The sequence below is a fragment of the Macrobrachium nipponense genome, chromosome 3 (assembly GCF_015104395.2).
Source record: "Macrobrachium nipponense isolate FS-2020 chromosome 3, ASM1510439v2, whole genome shotgun sequence".
Lineage (NCBI taxonomy): Eukaryota > Metazoa > Arthropoda > Malacostraca > Decapoda > Palaemonidae > Macrobrachium > Macrobrachium nipponense.
In genome coordinates, this window is record NC_087202.1 from 132,853,200 (window position 1) to 132,867,738 (window position 14,539).

A 14,539-nucleotide genomic window follows, 5' to 3' on the forward strand; every position below is an offset into this window, starting at 1 on the left:
CTTGATCAGGCGGAAGACTCCATGGCTAATGCCTAGGAATCTGCTTCGCCTCAAGAGCCTCAGCGAGGATGTGACCTATGGCTAAGAGTTCTTGTGGGTCTGTTCGATGGGGGGTCTTATCCATTTACTCGACAGAGCCTCTTACATGACAATATGCCCTATGCCTAGTGGCATAATTAAGGAGCACAACACCGATCCCGATCACCTGATCCTAACACGAGGGTTAGTGCTTAAGTTGAAAAGAGTTATCTACAAACTCCTTTCAAACAACCCAAAGAAAAAACACGACATTAAATAAAATTTAACTCACTAGTTAAGGATCAGTATCTGCTCCCTATCCAGCAATGTATCCGCAGACACGTATCAACCAAGAGAGAAGGATCCCTCGAAGGTTATCTTGACATCCTTCGGATAATGGGAAGTCAACACAGAGTTGCATCTCCCGTATGTGACAGCTAATATGTCCTTATGATATATTGTTAGGGAAAGAACAAGAATTCGGAAAAAACTCGCACTTCATGCACTTTTAATTCTCAGCTGTTTGAAGGAATCATCAATGCACTTATCAAGTGCTTAGGAGATCACAATGTCTCAAAGAAGGCCAGGGCGTTCTTTGATATAGATCTCTTCTGGGTGAAGCCTGGAGCCTGGCGCTAGAGCTTCGTGCCTGGCAGGCGCCTAGAGCCTGTCTAGCGCCTCGCGCCTGGCTGGAGCCTTGCGCCTGAATGGCGCCTAGAGCCTGGCTGGAGCCTCGCGCCTAGATGGCGCCTTGCGCCTAGCTGGCGCCTCGCGCTGGCTGGTGCCTGATTGGCTCCTCCTTCCTGGCTAGCGCCTCGCGCCTGGCTGGAGCATTGCGTCTGGCTGGTGCCTTGCACCTGGAAGGCACCTGGAGCCTGGCAGAAGACTTCATGATTACTGTCTATGAGTCTGCATGCCTCAAGAGTTTCAGCGAGGTAGGGACCTATGAACTGACAAACCCTTCTGGATCATGTCAATGGGGGCTAGCCCACTTACACGACAGAGCCTTCTCGGATCGTGCCAATGGGGGCTGACCCACTTACATGGCATGAGCCTTACCTGTATCATATCAAACAATGGAGACTAGCCCTCTTACATGACAGAGCTTTAGGTTTCTCTTTACTGGAAGGAGCCTTGCGTCTGGATGGATCCTCAATCCTGACTGGAGCCTAGCCTTGAAGGAGCCTGGCACCTGGCTGGCTTCTAGAGCCTGGCTGGCTCCTAGAGCCTGGCTTGGCTCCTAGAGCCTGGTTGCTCCTAGAGCCTGGCAAGGCTCCTAGAGGCCTGGCTGGCTCCTAGAGCCTGGCTGGATCCTAGAGCCTGGCTGGCTCCTAGAGCCTGGTTGGCTCCTAGAGCCTGGCTGGCTCCTAGAAGCCTGGCTGGCTCCTAGAGCCTGGCGGCTCCTAGAGCCTGGTTGGCTTCCTAGAGCCTGGTTTGGCTCCTAGAGCCCTGGCTGGCTCCTAGAGCCTGGCTGGCTCCTAGAGCCTGGCTGGCGCCTCGCGCCTGGCTTGGCTCCTCACACTTGCTGGAGCTTCGAGCTTGGAAGAGTCTCTAGGCTGTCTGGCAATGTCCACAGGAGGACACTCTTATATCTGTCCGATTTGTTCGCCTCTGGTGCATTTGCGCCAGGTTGGAGGCCCGCTCCTTCTCAGTATCCGACCATGACAGAGTTCCTTGGAACTGTCCGCCTCTGGCGTTTATCGCCTGTATTGGCATTTGGCGCTTGGCTGGCGCTACATTGTCCGAGAGTCCTGAACAACCACATAGTTTATCGGAGACTGGAGAAGGGTGGAAGAAATTCTTCCCCTTTGAGCTTTTGGCCCCTGGCAAGGGGAGGTGATTTTAGTCAGCTAACACCCAGTAGACGACAGGATATCTAACAATACGAGAGAGAAGAGTCTTCCTCCGAGGAGGATCCTTCGTGAACACTTCTTTTGCTAACGAGATCTCTTCTTACATGTTGATGAGGTTCCTCGTTGCAGAATCTTCCTATCCTTGCCCGAAGGAAGGGAAGGAGTCTGGAAAGTCGAAGGAGACTCTGAGCTGAAATTGGGCGGAACCCTGATTTCTAGCTCTTATTGTATCCTTCTGATACCTTCTGGGAAGCATTTTGAGCCCTCATCGCACCCCGAAGACTCTTTATAGGCAAACGTTTAAGAAACCATTCTCTTCTTCTGTAGATGAAAAATGTAAGTACCCTGCCTGGGCAACTAAACTTCTATCTGAAAGCGGTTGCGTCAGGAATAGAGGGATTTATTTATTCTTTTGCCAGACATACTATGCTGGCAAGAACCCATTGCCGAGTCTCCATTGAATCTGATGCGAGATTCCAATGCACAAAAAATTCTCTTGTCTTCTTGGTCGTTTAGGGCTAAAGAGAAAACAAAGAATTCCTCATAAACTTCCTCAAAGAAGTTAGATGAGGAGCAGTTCCATTTTGTCGGAACACGGAATCTGTGGCCACAAAAAAAAAAATCCCATTCGAAGTACATGATATCCTACTCTTGTCGTATTGCGGTATCGTATAAGATCCCGAAGATCTTAATCCTCTGTTATCTCTAATTCCCTTTGTAGAGACAGAGTATGGCCTTTTACTGCGTTCTTTGATAGCAGATATATACATAGGTGATTCTTCCCTCTGAAAGTGAGAAAAAACCTCGCTATGTGGTTCACAGAGGTATCGGAAGAGGACAGTTTCCTCATTCCATCTAGCACGATCTGCAGCAATTCTATGTCTTAGCCATGACTATTGTCATTTACCTTGAAAAAACCTCTCATTCATGTCCACTTCTGGTCAGTCTGCACGCGGACAGACTCAGAGTGGAGAGGTTTTATAGGTCTATTTATAATAGATTCTGATAGATATCCAGATCTCTTGGAAAAGCCTTACGAAACATGCTGTGAGAAGAACGTGACTTCTGTGAATCCAACCTCTCTAAGGCCAAAATGAGGCATACATCCTCTCTTCCTTTGACGCCCAGTATCTTAATATCTGTTAAGAATTTATAACTAGGGAAAAAACAAAAAAAAGGCTAAAGTTTATTCCCCTTCTTTAAATTTAAAGATGTCTTATATTGCTACTCTCTTGGTTCGAGGAAAAAGAAGCAGTCTAAAGGAAGCCTGTTCGTCTTCTACCTTACAAAGAGATCTATGAAGAAGACTTTCCGCAGGTTCTCACAACTCTTTTCAATAAGTGTTAAGACATACGTTAACAGTTATTATATCGATCGAGAAGGTTCTCACGGACATGCAAAATCTTGCATCGAACCTCTTAAGGATCGTTACGTTCCGTGTCTGTTCCCAAATAGGTTCTCTTTTGTTAACGCGAACAGGGGCGAAAAAAAGAGATTCTCGATGCTCTTTGCGATAATGAGAGAGTCGTGGAATTGGCCTAAGTGATTAAAATAAATCATTTCATCATTCCTTGTAAGCGACCCCTTTCGATTAAATGGGTAACGAAATCAGGAACGAATCTTGCCGTTACCGAGCCTGCTGTCCGAGAGGCTACTGGACTCTTAGGTTAATAACTCGCTTCTAAAACGAGAAAATATCTTGGATGGTGCTTCTGGCGCGGCAGGCGCTTCTGGCGCAATTTGCGCCAGGCTGGCGCTTCCTTCTAGTTCTTTTTTTTCTAGGTTATGTGCCATAACATCTATGCCTTTATGGTACCCGACATCCTTCACATGTTAATTCCGTTCTTAGTGGGGAAAAAAACTTTTATATACGTAGTATAGTCCATTCAGGGAAACAACTTCTGCCACTAAGAGAATGTTTCCCATCCGACCTCGCCCAACTTCTCTTGAGCAATATCCGGAATTTAAAAAGGTTGTGTACGTTTCTCGAAAGGATGAGAGAATTATATATATCGCGCGCTGCGTATTAGAATCCTTTATAATACTGTCACATTGTGGTAAACAGCATTAATCTAGGAAACCTTTGTAAGGATACTAGGAATTCTGTAGTTAACCTCGGTATGTGCATAAGACTTGACCATACCGTAGTCTTAAAGTGAATTCTCTACTACATTCATCTTCTCACTACTATGTACTCTTAATAAGCCATGCTTTCGTAAGCATGAGAGCATTATACAATATAGAGTTCCGCTGCGTTAGGAATCTTTTAAAAATGTTTACCTACGGTAAACAGCATTGAAATGTTGCAATATCTTTCTTATTGAAAGCTTCTTAGCAAAAGGCAAACAAATATTTTATTTATGTTTGCTTAACTATCCCCTCAATCAGAGGCTAAAACCACGATTGTAGGGGAGAGAGACACGGTTATTCATTCCATCCCGCAGGAGAGAGACATGTTACCGACCACTCATGACCGACACCTACATGATACTGCGTTGTGTCTAAGCGATAGCAGTCTCGTTAGCCGACTGGCCCCTTACTCTTCCAGAGTTGCCAGCTACTCCATTTAATAAAGGAATCTTATAAAATTATTATCGAACTTCAGGAAGTTCTTATAATGCGAAACAAGACTTCGATAAATCTAGAAGCGAAGTAGGTGTAGTTGTCCTTAACCAATCCCATTTAAGCGTAGTCCTTCCCTAGGGAAATTCCTGGAAGGATACTGGTAACTGAGTTGCTTCAGCAAAGAAGTAACTACGGTAGGTGCTTATGATTTGCCGTATCGTATTCTCACACAGCAGATACTCTACTACCTTCTTTCCCTGCCGAGGCAGATAGAGAAAGGATATTCTGGTGCCTGGATCCTTGCACCTAGCGCCTGGAATGTTCCGCACGCTAGAAAGGAGACTCGCTCCTGGAACGTTCCGCTTGCTGGAAGGTCCCGTGCGCCCTGACAGTTCCGAGCGCCTACTAGACCCCTTTTAGAAAGAGCCTCTTGCCCGGAAACGTTCAATGGAAGGATCGTTCTGATTGCCACTCTACTGTAAGGCTCCTTGCTCTAGCCGTCTGTTTTTCTGGCGCAATTTGCGCCAGGCTGGCGCTTCGTCTCTTTGAAGGCGCCTTGCGCCAAGAAAAATTTTCTAGAAACGCGGCTCGCGTTTGGTTGTAGGAACGCGGCTCGCGCTAGTCTGGTAGCTGGAACGCGCCTCGCTGCTGGCTATAGGAAACGTAGCTCACGCTAGCTTGCTGGAACGCGGCTTCCTGGCAGCGGCTGGCCTCAGTGTTCTCTTAGTTTTCAGAGAACGCGCTAGATCATCGCTCCCAAACATACATTCTTCGTCTTTTCGGATTAAGATGAAGAGACGCACTTTTTAAAGGATGCCTTATCAATGGCTATCCTTGGCAGTCTGGGACGTTCTTTACAGAACCTGCCGAGGGGAACGCCTGACCGGTGGGGCGGGGGGGTCTCCCTAACCTTCCTGCGGCTGTCGACTTTCCTCCTCCACTGGGTCTGGGAGTTTGGAAGAGTTCTAGGCCTGGAAGCGATACGGAGCCGATCAGACGCACCCTCCACTGCACTGGGAACACTATATTCACTTCTTACCTTTTTAGAGCTCGCCTTTTGCGCTCCATCCATTTATCTTCAAATTTGCACACATATGAATTTGTAGATTCTGTGGAGTAAGAAGGTGATGAGGATGCAACAAACTACTAGAATTGTCAATACTCTAACTGCTCGTTAGTACGAGAGCTCTTAAAGCTTCTAAAGGAAGCGTATCTAGTTATATGCTTTCTGACTTCCTAAAGTAGGAAGTTAGATCTTATATTTCCTTCATCAAGTTCTAACACTTATACACGTATTTGTGACAAAAAAAAAAATCAATATTTCCTTATTGCAAAATATAAGTGTCTACCGAAAAATTCGGTAGTTTCACGTAATATATTTATCGAAATTTCGAAGCCAAATTCATAAAAAATAATAAAAGCGTATGCCAAACCAAAGACCCAGTACTTTCCCTGCAAAAGACAGCCCAGAAGGTCGATGGCGATGAAAAACGAAAATCAAGTCAGGATGTAGCAACAACGTATGTTGACACTACCGCGACAGAGAAAATCTGATTCTAGAACGGTAATCGTTCCTATTCCTGCCACCCAGCGGCAGGGGCGGTAGATCACCTGACCTACCTGCAGCGTGTGCCGCGAAATTCGAATTTCTGTCGGGGACGACGGAGTCTATAGCTAAGTATATATCTGCTGGGTAAGTTCCATGTACAAAATTAGATTTTCCACTAGCTACATAAGACTGGAGAGGGTAGGATTATGTCCAACAATTGGCAAAGCAAAAAATCTACATGTTCTCTGGAATTAAGAAGCCTTCCCAGGCCTGCTAATATATAAGTATCTAAAAATGATGTCATAATAGCAAGTTCTCATCAAGAGGACATTTTACCAATGCATAAAGAATAAACATTATGATGTGCATTTTCAATGAAGGCCTTAAACTTACAAGGTCCACCTATTATCCCAAGGCCTGGGAAATTTAGTTGAACCATATAAAAACCTGCTCTTATCATCCCCAACAAGAGACAGATATTCAATACTGCACACATAAAAGTGAATACTTTTTGACATGCAGCAATTAAACTGCTTATTTGTTTGCAGAGAAATAAGACAATACAAAATTAAAGTAATTTAGATGTGTATTATGTATACATACTGGAAGAAAGGAAAAACAATATATATCCATATGACTATATACAATGCAGCTGCTACATTAAAAATCAACACTTGCTGGTTGAGTAACAAACAGTCAGACAAAAGTACATAAAATCTCCCTAACACATCCAATGTTTAAAATCCCCAGTGCGGCAGTCCCTCGTTATATTATCAGGGGTCTCGGTCAATGCTGAACTGGTTTTCTGGTGATTGTCTAGCATCTCAACAGACTGAGTTTCAATTATCGGCACCATAAGATGCCAATAATAGTTATGGCGCCATAACATACCTGACAGAGGCGCCAATAACTGAAACTTGGCACCCGTTAATTGCAGTTTCGGTTAATGGCAAATTTCAAGTTATCAGCACCCTGCTGAGAATGGAACTCTTCCCCCCCCACCCCCTTGATAACCGGGGACTGCCTTACTGCCTTCTTACAACAGTGATCAGTACTTTTTAACAAAAAACTTGCACGATGCTATACAGACTTGAAAAGGAATAAATATGAAAATGTACATTATTATGAAAGTCAAAAGCTCCCTGGCACACATGTACCTGTCTTGGTGAACTACTCCCTGGCACACACATGTACCTGTCTCAGTGGACTAAGTCAATTAATGAAAGGTCTGTCACATAAAACATGGATTCTGTCCTAGCTGGGAGACCTAAACCAATAGTAAACATTTCTTGATCAGTTTAACCTGAGCAATTAGTCTGTCATACTCATCCAGACAAATTAAAATGACAACATTTTGTATCCTTAAAAAGAAATACAATTTCAATATGCGCTTCCCAGCATTAGCAGTTTTTCCAAATTATTTTTCATAAAACAGTCATTTAGTCAAAGATTGTCCTTGTGCCTGAATTCTGCATCACAACTTCAACAGGGCCATCTAATTCACCTTTGCCACCACACAGCTGGTTGACAATGCTTACAATCATTTCCATTCCATCAGGTGTTTGGACATTGAAGTTACTTCCAGCAGGAATTTGTATGATAAATTTCTTTTTCTGTCCTCCAACACAAGCACTGATGTGAATTTCAGACGGCTGTTCAAACGACTTTTGCTCTGTTACTGGAATAATATCATAGCCCCCTGAGTCTAAGATATCCTGAAATTCATCATCATCCATCAAGTCTTCTTCTTCATCATCATCAAGATCAATGTAATTTCCAGACATATTTGCTCCAGCAACTGTCTGAAGTCTTTCAATAGTGTTGGCTGCTTGGTTTACCGCATCAGCAATTACTTTGTTTACCAAATCTTCATCTTGGGTTCCCATGTCTGATACAGTTTGAGTAAAGCTTAAGGTGCCCTTCGAAACTGTAATATTTGTACCTCCTTGACTCCTATTTTTGACACTGGATGTATCAGAACTGACATTGCCACTTACTTCAACATTTTGCAAGTCCTGGGTGTTATCTGTTGGAGCTTTTTGGACACTGCCCTTGTCAGGTGTCCTTAACTTAGGATGTTCTTCTGCATTTTCGGTAACTGTAATTTCTGCAGCATCATTTTCCCCACCATTATCCAGAGTTTCCAATTCACTTTTAATTGGATATACAGACTCAACTCTGCTTTTCCCTTCTTTTTCCTGCTTTTCTTTCTTTTCTTCATTTTCAATTTCTTGGAGCTGTTCTAAGGCAATATCATGATCCACATCACCAAAGAGAGGCATAGTTCCATCTGGAAGAGGGTGAATGTATCGTATGTGATTTTCATAATATTCTCTTTTCCCAAACTTGAATCTACAGGTATTACAAGCATAATATATGGCTTTGTCATGATTCTGAAGATGAAGTTTCAAATTTTTTATATCAGAAAAATTTCGTTTGCATTTCCTACATTTAAAAGGCTTCTGAGTTTTATGTACTAACCTTTTGTGTCTTTCAACATCTCCTTTTCTAGTAAACCTGGCATCACACTCATCACATGTATGAGGCTTTTCTCCAGTGTGAGTTTTATAATGTTGTTTCATAGATGATTCTTTAAGCATCTTGAAACACATATTGCATTCAATATACTTGTCACCATCAGAATCGACACGCTTAAACATCTTAAATCTGGTTTTCTTCTTAACTTTAACTTCTTGTGGCTCCTCATCAAATTCATTCAGAGCATCAATGAAGTCATCTCCCACATCAATATTTTCGGCTGCTTCTGTCAATGCTTTCTGAAGTTGATCTAAATCACTGTCTTCATTTTCTTCAGGATCTTTAGGCTCTTGCTTTACTTTCACAGGAGAAAGATTCTTAGAGGGCTTCCTTCCACGTCTAGACTTAGGAGTTTTGTCTAAACCTGGTTCAATTTTCTTCACAACACCCTTTCCTGTGAAAACCATACGAGGCTTAGCATATATATTTTCTATTTCAGCTGTCACCATTCTTGCTCTCTTTCTAACTCTGGAGTCTATAATGGTCTCATCACTGGGAAGCCTTTCACTATCATCTCTCTCAAAGTCTTCATCATCTGATAAAAAATCATCTGGCTCTTGCTTAATCTGAATTACATCTCCTGGGGGGTCTTCATAATTTTGTTTAACTTTACTCTGAACCTTCTGATTAGAAGACAAAATAATCATTTTCTGTCTCGAGTTCACCTGATGTACACTTTCTTCCAATTTTTCTCTCTTAAGATTAATATCCTTGCGAAATGCACTTTCCTTCTCTGTTGCATTGGAATCATCAGTTTCTTGAATATTGTTACAATAACTCTGAAATTCACTTACATCTAAAGGAAGAGGTTCTGAAGCTCTTGAAATGGATTTATCATTCAACTTATAGTCATATCTTACTTCTAAAGGCTTTCTATCACTATCATTACGATTACATTCCTCACCTCTTTCAAAATCTTGCAAAAAATTTGTATTATCACATTTTTTAAGTGGAATTTTTTTATTATAATGCTTTTTTCCAAAAACATCAGCAGTGCCTACATCAACCACAACTTTGGTTGTCTTCACTTTGATAACAGTTTTCTTAGATACTGTCTTTGATCCTTTTACGCTCTTTTGGGCACCTTTTGTTGGGCTTTTATTGATACCTGATAATACTTGATCCTCATCATATTCTTTGCATGACGGACAATTGCACCCCTCAATTTTTCCTTCCCATGTTCCTAGCATATGACGCACAGAAATCTTTTTCCGTCTTGTCCCTTCCCGTACAGACATCTTTGAATTTTCTAATAACAAAATCAACTAGAAAAGCAAATAAAGGGTCTACTACTCAGTAGCTGTTTCTCTTCATTCATCTAAGTTTCTATAAAATCTGCAAAACTTCATATTCTTAGGAATGGTCACATTCTTGGTGAATATACTGCACCTGAGGAATAGACATAAAATTAATACATTTTGATAAATTAATAAAGTGATAAAAATGGTTTGGACAATGCTGAAACATACTGACTGCATTTCCAAACATTCTCATATGGGAACATAATAATCGTTCATATTCATATAATACTACTCCTATTTATTTCTATCTTCCCGATTTAACTTATTCTATGATGAATTTACGTGTTCTATATTTTCTCTCTACATTTAGTGTGTATTTTTGTCAACAGACGATGGCGTGCACTGTTTACTTTATGAACTTCCTATCTGATGCTGCCATTGCATCTGAGTATCAGACACAGTCTCTTTCCTCTGCTGTTATTTTTATGTGAACACTTTTTGGGGTAATTTATAAAATATTTCTATAAATACTGACGAAAAATAACTAACCGTCCAACAATAAGAGACAGTAGAAGGGCTCCAAAGAACTGTAATTTAGATTTCCATAGAATTCAGCACTGTGAAACCCTGAAAGTACATACAACAAATAATATTACAAATGAAGACAATGCTATAGTACAAGCAATCAATAGCATATCAGATTTAAAACGCTTCAAGAACAGTCCATTTCAAAAGATTTCAGGAAGAAGGGAATTTCAGTTTATTGGAAACTCAACCTCCATACTTGCAACCTTCAAATCGGCCTTTTCTCATCATTTCTACCATATTATTATTAAAATAATTTAACCAGACCACTGAGCATCTCTTAACATAAAACACAACATATTTTTGCAAGATGCCACTAAAAACATTTTACTCCAAAAGTAAAAAATCTTATTCTTAATTATTTCTTTATGCCTATTCACAACATATGCCTAGAAAGATAAAAGTTAAAAGCAGACAAAACCAGTACTCCTTAATGTCTGCTCATACTAGTGAAGCTTTAATTAGCAGTATATTTCAGAAGGTCTGCTACTAGAAAGAGACAAATCTCACCTGCCTGAGGTTCAGATTAATAAAATCACACTTCTCTTAATGCAGTTTCAATTTTTCCCAAATATGTACTAGTATATATCAAGATGAAGTACAGAATAGTAATCTCTTGTTAGTCTGCTTTTTAAATCTGCACTACTCCACTCTCTCACTATTAGCTCTTGGTCAGACCGTACATTCAACATCCTCACTGGATGAGTCATATTCCATCTTGATTGCCTCACTGAGCCAGAAAGAAATAGTTATTGGACAACTCTTTTTTTGGCCCTACTAACCCTTAAACGCCGAAACGGTAAAATCAAAACCTCTCCCGAATGCCGGGGCCGGTTTGGAGCGAGCGCGGAAGCGGAAAAAATATTTTTTTCAAAAAATCACAGCGCGCTTAGTTTTGAAGATTAAGAGTTCATTTTTGGCTCCTTTTTTTGTCATTGCCTAAAGTTTAGTATGCAACCATCAGAAATGATAAAAATTATCATTATTATATATAAATAATGCGATATATGATAACGCAAAAACGAAATATGACATTGTTATGATACAATAGTTTTCATACATACTTACCTGGCAGATATATACATAGCTATAGACTCCGTCGTTCCCGACAGAATTTCAAATTTCGCGGCACTCGCTACAGGTAGGTCAGGTGATCTACCGCCCTGCTCTGGGTGGCAGGACTAGGAACTATTCCCGTTTTCTAATCAGATTCTCTCTTCCACCTGTCTCCTGCGGGGAGGCTGGGTGGGTCTTCAATTGTATATATCTGCCAGGTAAGTATGTATGAAACTTTATTGTATCATAACAATGTCATTTTCATACATTCAACTTACCTGTCAGATTCATACATAGCTGATGACACCCTTTGGTGGAGGGCAAGAGACAGCTAACTAACTGACTAGACAGGTAAACAACATATGTTGTAGGTATAAAAAAAAAAAAACCTTAGTTCCTACCTTCTTAGATGGAAGACTTCGTGGCTACTGCCCAGGAGTCTGCTTCATCTCAAGAGCCTTAGCGAGATAGTGATCTGTGGCCAAGAGTTCTTGTGGATCTGTCGATGGGGTCTCTTCCACTTACTCGACAGAACCTAACTGGCGTTTGTCAATGGGAGCACATCCGCTTATATGACAACACGCATTTATTTAAGGAGCACACAACCAATCCCGATCACCGATCCTAACCCGTGTTATTCTAAGATTGCCTAGAGTTATCCCAAACTCTTAGCAAACACACCACAAACTCGAAACTCATACATACAAAAATAACAAATTTTTTGTATCCCCTCTAATAGTCAGATGTCACTCGATTTCAAATGAAGCGAAGTGAAGGCCGCTTGTGCGAAACAATGACACTCCCATACACCGAAAACACGAGAACACATCCGACAAGAGGTTACGTACACAATTTAAGGAGTTGGTGCTTTCTCCTTTACCAGAACCGTCTGTGCTGACACAAACGGACCTAAAGAAAAACATTTATCATACGTAACTCGCACGTCTTTTAAATAATGGGATGCAAACACAGAGTTGCATCTCCAATAAGTTGCGTCCAAAATGTTCTTGAGTGACATATTTCTTTGGAACGCCACAGAGGTTGCGATTGCCCTAACTTCGTGGGCTCTCACTCTTAAAAGATTAAAAGAATCATCTGGACAATTCTTATGAGCTTCTGTGATAACACTTCTAACAAAGAAGGCTAAGGCGTTCTTGGACATTGCTCTCTTGGGGTCTTTCACTGAGCACCAAAGACCTTTTTGCGAACCCCCAACTGCTTCTTCCTGTCCAGATAAAAATTTTAGAGCTCTAACTGGGCAAAGGGATCTTTCTGCCTCTCTGCCCACCAAACTAGAAAGTCCTTTCACTTCGAAGCTCCTGGGCCAGGGATTCGAAGGGTTTTCATTTTTGGCAAGAAAAAGGGACTGAAATGAACAAATTGCAGAGTCTCCTTTGAAGCCAACTCTTGATTCCAGGGTGTGCAAACTCACTGACTCTTTTTGCCGTTGCAAGAGACATCAGAAACAAACACTTTCTAGTGATGTTACGAAATGAAGCAGTGTGAAGTGGTTCGAATTCCTCTGATGATAGAAATTTAAGAACCACATCTAAGTTCCAGCTTGGAACCTTAGGTTCAAGTGATTTTGATGTTTCGAAGGAACGAATGAGGTCGTTGCAAATCCTTATCATTCGTTAGATCTAATCCCGTTTCTAAAGACTGCTGAAAGCATACTCCTGTACCCTTAATAGTCGGTACCGAGAGATGCGACTTTTGTCTAAGGAAACAGAAGGAAATCTGCAATTTCGGTCACAGAGGTACTGGAAGAGGACAGCCTCATTCGACCTACACCAGTTTCTGAAAACTTCCCACTTCGATTGGTACACTCGCCTAGTAGATGATCTGCGGGCTCTAGCAATTGCGTTTGCTGCTGGCGAGAAAACCCTCTCGCTCTGACAAGTCTTTCGATAGTTGAAAGGCAGTCAGAGCAAGAGCGGGTAGATTTGATGGTACCTCTCGAAGTGGGGTTGTTTGAGCAGATCTATTCTGTTTGGAAGAGATCTGGGGAAGTCCAACCGTCCATTCCATCACCTCTGTGAACCAAATTTGAGCTGGCCAATACGGAGCAATCAGAGTCATCTTGGTTCCTTCGGATGCCACGAATTTTCTGACTACTTCCCCCAGTATCTTGAACGGGGGAAAAAGCGTAAACGTCTATCCTGACCAGTCCAGGAGAAAGGCGTCTGTTGCATAAGCCCGGGGATCTTCCACCAGGGCACAAAATGTTTCTATCCTCCTGGAGAGGAATGTGGCGAAAAGATCTATTTGAGGCTTCCCCAAAGGAGCCAAAAGGCTCTGACAGACTTTCTGAGTGGAGTGTCCATTCTGTGGGAAGGACCTGGCACCTCCTGCTCAATCTGTCCGCTCTCACATTCCTCTCCCCTTGGACCAAAAACCTTGGTAGAAGAACTACCTTCCTTTGGTTCGCCAAATTAGAATAGATCTCTGTCAGCTCGTACAGAGCAAAAGAGTGCGTCCCTCCTTGCTTCTTGACATAAGCCAGAGCTGTCGTATTGTCTGAATTTATCTGTACGACTTTGCCTCTGACTATGTGTTCGAGCTCTTTAGCGCCACGGTGAATTGCTAAGAGCTCTTTGCAATTTATGTGCCATGACACCTGTTCCGCCGACCAGTGCCTGACACTTTTCTTTTGGATCCCAATTCTGGTTCCCCCCCAGCCAGCGACTCCGAGGCGTCTGAAAACAATGTCAGGCTTGGGTTCCGTACTTGCAGGGACACTCCTTTGTTTTCCTTTAATGGGAATCAACCACCACTTCAAATGATGTTTTATTTCTTCCGAGATTGGAAACGTCGTCGAGAGCTGACCTGTCTTCCAACTCCAACTTCTTCTTAGGAAGAACTGAAGCGGTCGAAGATGTAATCTTCCTAGGAGAAAGAACTGTTCGAGCGAGGAAAGGGTTCCCAGAAGGCTCAGCCATTCCCTCGCTGAAGTCGCTCTTTCCCTAGAAAGTTCGATACTGTGGCACAGCCTTTCTTTATTCTCTCTTGAGATGGAAAAACTCGAAAACCCGAGAATCCATCTGAATCCCCAGATAAACCACGTTCTGGCTGGGGATCATCTGAGACTTCTCCGAGGTTCACGATCAATCCCAATGATTTTGTCAATTCCAGTG

General features: G+C 42.2%; 1 protein-coding gene across 3 annotated transcripts in view; it reads right to left on the reverse strand.

The window, feature by feature from the left end:
- Positions 1–6,553: 6,553 nt before the first annotated feature.
- The window catches only part of LOC135222063 (zinc finger protein 148-like), a 104,042-nt gene continuing 96,056 nt past the window's right edge, over positions 6,554–14,539 (reverse strand). For all 3 annotated transcript variants that reach the window (XM_064260212.1, XM_064260214.1, XM_064260213.1), the window contains 2 exons: positions 10,314–10,391; positions 6,554–9,912 (listed from right to left, as the gene is read on the reverse strand). In XM_064260212.1, coding sequence (XP_064116282.1) covers positions 7,425–9,761 — 2,337 coding nt within the window. In that variant the 5' untranslated portion in view covers positions 9,762–9,912; positions 10,314–10,391 and the 3' untranslated portion in view covers positions 6,554–7,424. The remainder of the gene's footprint in view (positions 9,913–10,313; positions 10,392–14,539) is intronic.